The sequence below is a fragment of the Oncorhynchus clarkii genome, chromosome 13, assembly GCF_045791955.1.
Source record: "Oncorhynchus clarkii lewisi isolate Uvic-CL-2024 chromosome 13, UVic_Ocla_1.0, whole genome shotgun sequence".
NCBI classification, from domain to species: domain Eukaryota; kingdom Metazoa; phylum Chordata; class Actinopteri; order Salmoniformes; family Salmonidae; genus Oncorhynchus; species Oncorhynchus clarkii.
The window spans coordinates 49,945,785-49,954,151 of record NC_092159.1 but is presented as its reverse complement, the minus strand read 5'-3'; the positions used below and the strand labels follow the sequence as shown (position 1 = coordinate 49,954,151).

General features: G+C 44.7%; 1 protein-coding gene across 2 annotated transcripts; it reads right to left on the bottom strand.

Annotated features, from left to right (window-relative positions):
- Positions 1–443: 443 nt before the first annotated feature.
- On the bottom strand, positions 444–7,602 carry LOC139364976 (eukaryotic translation initiation factor 3 subunit D). Of its 2 annotated transcripts, none has more exons than XM_071102258.1 (16): positions 7,498–7,602; positions 6,669–6,794; positions 6,515–6,560; positions 6,217–6,353; positions 6,032–6,117; positions 5,831–5,903; positions 5,517–5,632; positions 4,693–4,825; positions 4,320–4,467; positions 3,987–4,117; positions 3,734–3,819; positions 3,387–3,516; positions 3,123–3,265; positions 2,771–2,963; positions 2,438–2,537; positions 444–545 (listed from the first exon to the last, which is right to left on the bottom strand). In XM_071102258.1, exons 2-16 carry the CDS (start codon positions 6,789–6,791, stop codon positions 529–531), a joined length of 1,662 nt encoding a protein of 553 aa, XP_070958359.1. In that variant the 5' UTR covers positions 6,792–6,794; positions 7,498–7,602; the 3' UTR covers positions 444–528. The 2 variants fall into 2 exon arrangements, with proteins under 2 accessions (XP_070958359.1, XP_070958358.1); XM_071102257.1 differs by having other exon boundaries at positions 5,517–5,638; positions 7,498–7,598.
- Positions 7,603–8,367: the final 765 nt, after the last annotated feature.

The window sequence follows — 8,367 nt, the reverse complement described above, 5'->3', positions numbered from 1 at the left end:
TTCTGTTATAATCTCCACCCGGCCCAGCCAGAAGAGGACTGGCCACCCCTCATAACCCAGTTCCTCTAGGTTTCGGCCTTTCTAGGGAGTTTTTCCTAGCCAACGTGCTTCAACACCTGCATTGCTTGCTGTTTGGGGTTTTAGGCTGGGTTTCTGTACAGCACTGAGATATTTGCTGATGTACGAAGGGCTATATAAATACATTTGATTTGACCTACCCAGTAACCATTCACTCAACCGTTATACAGAAAGGTCAAGTATCTAAATATACCAGAATATTCAATTGCTATCAACAATATATACACTTCACAGATGAGCAGAATAGGAATCCTCATTATGACTCATTTTGATGACTCATGCCTGCTTAGTGATTATTTTTCAGTAAGAAAATAATGATCTCTCCTTTCAGTAGGAGAAAATACAAAATAAATGGAAACAAGAGCCAGTTTCTCAGATCTTTATTCGAATGTAACGAGGAAGTATTTTGTGTGATGCAGGCCACCTGGTAACTAGTGCAATTGCCACACCTTAGGGTTCTTGTTCATCTAGAAAAAGAGGACAAGGAGTAGAGAGAAATAAGTGGGAGAGAAAAGGACTTTAAAACCAGTAAACATAAGTAATTCAGAACATGTTAATGTATTGTACAACAACTCAACTATTAATCACATTACTTAAACCATTAGAATACAATCACATAAATAATTTAAAGTGTTCAGAGACCACTGCCCACACATTGTAATATATACAGGGCTTTCGGAAAGTATTCAGACCCCTTCACTTTTCCACATTGTAATCCATTTTAGAATAAGGCTGTAACATAATCCCCCCCCAATCTACAAACAATACCCCTTAATGACAAATAAAAACAGGTTTAGACCTTTCTGCAAATTTATAAAAAATGTAAAACTGGAATTTCACATGTACATAAGTATTCTGACCCTTCACTCAGTACTTTGTTGAAGCACCTTTGGCAGCGATTACAGCCTTGGGTATGATGCTACAAGCTTGGCACACCTGCATTTGGTGAGTTTCTCCCATTTCTCTGCAGATCCTCTCAAGCTCTGTCAGGTTGGATGGGGAGCGTCACTACACAGCTATTTTCAGGTCTCTAGACTTTCGATCTGCTTCAAGTCCGGGCTCTGGCTGGGCAACTCAAGGACATTCAGAGAGTTGTCCTGAAGTCACTCCTGCGTTGTCTTGGCTGTGTGCTTAGGTTTGCTGTCCTGTTGGAAGGTGAACCTTTTTCCCAGTCTGAGCGCTCTGGAGCAGGTTCTGTACTTTGCTCTGTTCATCTTTCCCGCGATCCTGACTAGTCTCCCAGTCCCTGCCCTGAAAAACATCCCCACAGCATGATGCTGCTACCACCATGCTTCACTGTAGGGATGGTACTGGCCAGTTGATGAGCGGTGCCTGGTTTCCTCCAGACGTGACGCTTGGCATTCAGGCTAAATAGTTAAATCAGACCAGAGAATCTTGTTTTATATGGTCTGAGAGTCTTTAGGTGCCTTTTGGCAAACTCAACCTCTACAGAGCACACCACCATTCTCATCGACGGGTTTGTAGTGGAGCAGGTTGAGAGCTTCAAGTTCCTTGGCGTTCACATCACCAACAAACTAACATGGTCCAAGCACACCAAGACAGTTGTGAAGAGGGCACGACAAAACCTATTCCCCCTCAGGAGACTGAAAAGATGTGGCATGGGTTGCATCACTACCTGGTATGGCAACTGCTCGGCTTCCGACCGCAAGGCACTACAGAGGGTAGTGCGTACGGCACAGTACATCACTGAGGTCAAGCTTCTTGCCATCCAGGACCTCTATACCAGGCGGTGTCAGAGAAAGGCCCTAAACAAAATTCATAGACGGTTCTCTGAGACCGCACGGCAAGCGGTACCGGAGCGCCAAGTCTAGGTCCAAGAGGCTTCTAAACAGCTTCTACCTCCAAGCCATTAGACTCCTGAACGGTTATCAAATGGCTACCTAGACTATTTGCATTGCTGCCCCCCCCCCCTACTCTCTGTTACTATCTATACATAGTCACTGTAATAACTCTACCTACATGTATATATATTACCTCAATACCGGTGCCCCTGCACCAGTACTCCCTGTATATAGCCCCGCTATTGTTATTTACTGCTGCTCATTTTTTTCCAATGGAAACAGAATGCACTTGAGCTCAATTTCAAGTCTCATACCAAAGGCTCTGAATACCTAAAAAGGTATTGCTCTATATTTTTGCAAATAATTCTAAAAAACCTGATTTCGATTTGTCATTATGGGTTATTGTGTGTAGATTGATGAAGGGAAAACAGTTAATTAATTTTAGAATAAGGCTGTAACGTAACAAAATGTGGAAAAAGTTAAGTGGTCTGAATACTTTCCAAATGCCCTGTGAACATAGTACTGGTACTGCATAGTGCAATGGTGGCAGTCCTCACCTTCCTCCTCCTCATCCTCTTCATCATCATCATCATCTTCTTCCTCATCTTCATCTGAGCTGAAGGTTCCGTCAGGCAAGCTATACACGCGAATCACTTGCTGTTGGCAAAAGCACACAATGATGATATTGACTCTCTGTAAGGAACACTAACATTTCTAGAGCTCTGTGTGCAGACACTGTCAGACAATGGGGGAAATCAACTACTACAAGTTGCAGAGACAAGTACTAGTCTTTCAAGTCATTGGCAGCGCTCTACAGAAACAGTCAAGGGCATGCTCTGCTCCATGGTCAGCGGTCACAGAGTCTCAATGGTCAGCAGTCCCGGGCTCACCTTGTTGGGGTCCTTGAGGATGAGGTACTTGCCCTCCTCCAGCTTGCGGCAGATGTCGATGACGCAGCGTAGGATGCCCCAGGCGTTCTCCATGCTCAAGTTGATCTGGCTGGCAAACTCAGTGGGCTGGAACTGCTGGGTGCCCAGGACCACGTGGCGCGCAGAGTCCTTCGCGTGATAACGAGACACGTACCTAGAGACAGGGGAGGGCAGGGGATTTAACTGATGGAGGTCATAACCAGGTGAATTTATGGACAATTTGAAGGGGGAAAATGGTTGCTGTAAAAACAGTATAGTCGCACTTGACCTGTGTGAGTTTTTTTTTGGGGGGGGGGGGGGGGGGGGCACTGACCCTAGCTTGAGGTACTCTGAGCCAGCCAGCATGGCACAGCAGGTCCAGCGGGCCAGTTTGTAGCTGTTGTTCTTCAGCTCGGTGGCCAGAACAGCTCCTCTCTGAGAGTCCAGCTTCTGACGCCAGTCCACTCCATTACAGTGCTTAAGACAAGAACAAACAACATTAAGCATTAGAGGGGAAGTTAACACTGCATTTCATCCCCAGAGAAAGTACTAGATATTTGATACTGTATTTTCTGTCATCACTCGTTCCTCCTCTTACCCGGGAGTCCCACTCGTTGAGGGTCTTCACATTGATGAAGGACACCTCTCCATTGGCCCCGGTCATCACTCCATCGTGCTCACAGCGTACAATCAGGTCAATGTCCTCCCCCAGTTTCCAGCGGCGGTACCTGAGACAGAAACAGGTGAGTTTACAGGGCTACACAGCCGCACCCCTCAACACTAACCCAGAGTCCAGCAGGACACATCACATGGATCCTTTTAAAAACAGGAGTACCCAAACAAATGTAAGAGACTTCTTACAGATGTGAATTAACTAACTGTGATTAGATGGTCTGACTGATTAGATGGTCTGCAGTAGTGAGAGCAGCACGGGTCAGTACCCACCTGTAGGCAACAGAGGCCACCTCACTCTTGTCTATGTCCTCCTCTACAAATGGGTTGGGGTTAGGGAACTTGTGCCTCTCCCCACCCTGAGGGGAAACAAAGACACGGCATCCTATTAGAACTGAAATAATTAACATCAAATTTAAATGTATTCTTTACAATGGCAGAAATGCTTGTACTTTTTCCACATCACACTCACATTGAAGGAATGTCACTAGACATGTCCATTGGTGTATAATTGTAGTGGTCTTACCATGCGCAGACACTGCTGGCTGAAGTTATGGTTGATGTAGGTAGCCTCCATGGCCAGGTTACGGGGCGAGTTAAAGGAGTTGCCCTCATCCTGTGGTGGCTCGTTGGCAGTCTCACTCACCGTCAACAGATCTGACATGTACAGTTACAGATGGTTAGATGAGCCGAATGCACAAAAACCAAACGCACCCCTAAACACTGGCATTATGACAAGAAGACTTAAATATTAGAGAGTTTGATATAAGGTAAACTACCGATTCACCAGTAAACAAAACTTCCTTGATCAGTCAGAGTTGGACCAACAGCTGAATAGATTAACTTGAGAAAGCCTCACCAAAATCAGAGTTGTCTCTCTTGTCAAAGAAGAGCTTGTTGCCCACTCTCTGCACGATAATGTCCCAGGAGTTGACTGAGCGCGTGCAGCACATCAGGGTGGCCAGGATGGCATCGGTGGCAAACACATTGCCCTGGGTCTTAGCCAACTGCAGAGAGGAAGGTATAGGGAAGGATTTACATCAGAGCAGAGAATACACTCTACAGGGCAGTAGACATTGTAATAATCATGTTTTTGTTTCTGAAATGTGTGAAACCATTAGTTCTGGACAAGAATGTTCAGACAAAACAACAAAAGGACTGAATTAATAATATGTTGCTGTGGCTTATTGTATCTGGCACAGTGCTGTAAGTGTGGAATTGAGAGGGTGTACCTTGCGGATGACAGGGTCGTCGGTGGTGGTGACTGTGTGAAAGATCCTCTTGATGCTCTTGAGAGGCTTCTCGTTGCGAGTGGTGACTCGGTCGAAGGCCTTGTCGTAGTACTCCAACGCACCACAGCACTCACTGAGGGAGAAAGGAAATCAACTGACTTTACGTGGATATGATATTGTCTTCCAGTAGATACAAAAAGGAAAAAACAGACCAGACTCATTGCAGGTGAAAAGCAGCTTAAACATGTTATTTAGACTGTGGGTTTTGTTCTGAACTGTGAGACAGACTGTAAAAAATATGGACAAAGCCATCGATGACATCACCCCATTGTTTCCTATGAGAATGCTCAGTGGCGCATTTCATGATAAGGAAGTGTCATCTCAGCATGTCACCATCCTTTTATACAGAGGAGTTGTTGAAAACCTACTCTATGAAGTGACGTTGAAGGCTAGCTCAGTGCTGCTCCCTCTCATGGAGTATCTCAAGTTGAAGGCTGATAGAGGTACTGCAGGCTGCCATTAGCATCTAGATTATTCTTGTAACTTTGTCTGTGATTTTAAAGTAATTGGTTCAAAGACATACATCTGGTGAAATAGAAGGCATTATTGGTACCATGATTGCATTTGAATATTTTGTTTATATACATCCACGAATACTGACCACAAAGAGCACCATTTCCCCTTTCACTATAATGGGGGATACTGTTTTCTGGAAACAATGCCTGCAGTAAGTACCGCGGTCGTCCATCAACTTGAACTCAATGCGAGGGGGCACTCGTTCTCCCCTGGATTGAGCACAGATGCAGTGTTGATAAGTCACTCACATGTCAGTGGGGTCCTCCACCTCCATGTATCTCATCTTCATCAGTCTGGGGAAGTCCATCTCCTCCTTCACCTCCCAGTCACTCCGGACCTCCACCGACGAGTCTCGGGGTTTCAACTGGGCCTTGAAATGAAAGGTATGAGGGGGGAAAGGGAAAGGGGAGGGAGGAGAGACAGGCACGGATGGTAGCGTTAGCAGGTGTTTGGGAAGACTGTTGCCAGAAACTTCATACGACTACATCAGATGTTATCTGAGGAGTATCACAATACGGTTCAGATGTCCGGAGGTGCACTGATGTTGTTGATCTTCCCATACCTGGGATTTCTGGTCCCACTTCTGACGGACGCCAAACTGCTTCTGGAACTTTTTCTGTAGGCGCATGCGATCCCTGGACAGAGCCACGTGAGATTAGACAGAGTTAGAGAGAACCAGAGAACAACATGTGTTTTAGAAAGCCACATTAGCAGTGGATTGGCTAAACAACTGCAGGCGGCTAAACAACTGCAGGCAGCTCACCTCTCCTTCTGCTTGGCACTCTTCGGGAGGGTCTGCATATTGAACTGGGTCAGGTTCCTGCGGTCCTTGTCCCTGCGCAGATTCCTCTGTAAAAACAGAACAAAACATCCTGTTATAGAAAAGGTGACACAGAAAATACTTTTTGGGGTACTGTGTGTGTGTGGTCGAGCAGGTTAGTCTTGTACCTGTGCAAACCTCATGCGGTTCCTCTGGTAGGCAGTCTTCTGCGTCTTGGCAGTATCCACCAGCTGGAAGCTCGTCTCGTCCTCCTCATGGAAGTAGGCATACTGACTACCACCCCCAAACTGAGATGAATACTTGTCTGTCAAAACATTCAACCAAATGTCAAATGATGGCATCCATGGTCTGAAATAACTCAAAATCAATATTGAATATAGACATTTAGAATAGGCAATATATTCTGGATTATGTTTACACCATATCATGTTATTATCGTGAATCCTACAATACAATTTAACACACTTGTGTATCTCTTGTCCTGGTAGGTTGCTCCTGTCCAATCAGCCACCTGGACAGATGGACAGAAAAGTAAATCAGTCAGCCTAAGTTCCTCCTCTTGAAGCAGGGCAAACTGCTGTTTATAATTAAAGGTGAGAGGCAGCAGAGGGAGACCAACCTTTCCCAGACGGTCTCCTTTGCTAAAGGGCTGGTAGGGCATGTCCTTAAACTTCTCAGGGACAGCACAGGGACCCCATCCAGAGGGATTGTCCTGGATCTCAGGGGCATGGAACTTCGCCATGGTCTGAGGTTAGGGCAGATGTTGTAAACATTTAAAATGAAACGCAGATTTGAACAATATCTAGTTACCTTATACTATGTATATTAGATAGACATTTGATGTATATACGCAAGTGGATGATAAGATTAGTAACCTAGGCCGCAGGGTCTCAGACAATGAACAGCACTGTTTTCACTCAGCAATGCACTAACATTAGATAGGCATTTCAGTTTGCGCAGTGGCCTAGTCATCACGGACCCAGGACACATAACTCTTGGATTAGTAAGAAACTGCCATCGATAGACTATTTGAATATTGGATTATCTGCATGATGATTTCTTATGCAATGTACAAGTTATAGCTAACGTCGTTATCTACAATACCATAGCCTAAGCTTGCTAACGTTAGCCAGCTAGCAGTATATTAACGGGCGACCAAGTTAGATAACTTAGCTAAGCAAAAATGTCACAACAGCCAAATCTAGTAAGGTGACATTAATCGGGGACATCAACAAGTGAGCGCAACTACGTTCTGTTTCCATATGGACACTATGGCAAGCTAACCAGCATGCTTGCTAGCTCGTTAGCCAGGTGGCAGATAGCAATCTGCTAAGCTAACGGCGGTGGCAGTAACATCCACTCGAGTACATCTCACATTATGTTTACCCTAAACGTCATTTTAAACATGACATATTCATACATCTTTATATGTCTTATTCGAATCTCACCTTTGAGATTGTGACGACCAAACGGCAGCTTTTATTCGGTCAATCAGCCGAGTCACAGTTTTCTTCTTAAAAGCGCCGTAGAAAAAGGAAGTGGAAAAGTACTGTAAAGAGTTGTTTTCCGGCAGACTATAAGCTTTGTTGCATATTGCTGCCCTTCACAGGTCGGAGTGTGAATTGCACATTTTGTTCAAAAAAAGTGAAATTGGGAGATTTTTTTATTTATTGCACCACCATCTACCCCTAGATATACACCACTATACCCAACAAACCCACCACCCTTCACACTACTTTGGCCCTAACATCCTACACCAGGCCATCACCCTGGGAGGCTGGAACCCCTTCTCTCAAATCCCCCTGTAGTTCTTCTGCACTAAAATCTCAACACCCAAAAATGTCTCTGCTGCTTCTACCACCAAATCAGTCTTCTGGGATTTCCTTTCCATCTGTGCAGTAATGACCATAGCAATAAATGCCAAGAAGTCAACCTTACTAAAGCACAAACTGTTTGGTTTACTCTGTACTGTCCCAATACTCACAGGGATCCTCTCAGGCTCCCTCACCCTTTCTCACCATCCTCTACTTTCCTCACTGTTTTTAGTTGTGGTATTTTATTAGGATCCCCATTAGCTGTTGCTGAAGAGGCTACTCTTCCTGGGGTCCACACAAAACATTACATAATACAGAACATCAATAGACAAGAACAGCTCAAGGACTGAACTACACACATTTAAAATAAGAGCAATAGAACAACAAAAAAGGTCCTACTGACAGTTACACACATTACTGACAGTTACTCACACATCAGTACATATACAGAAATTATTCAGACCCCTTGAACTTTTCCACATTCTGTTACGTTACAGCCTTATT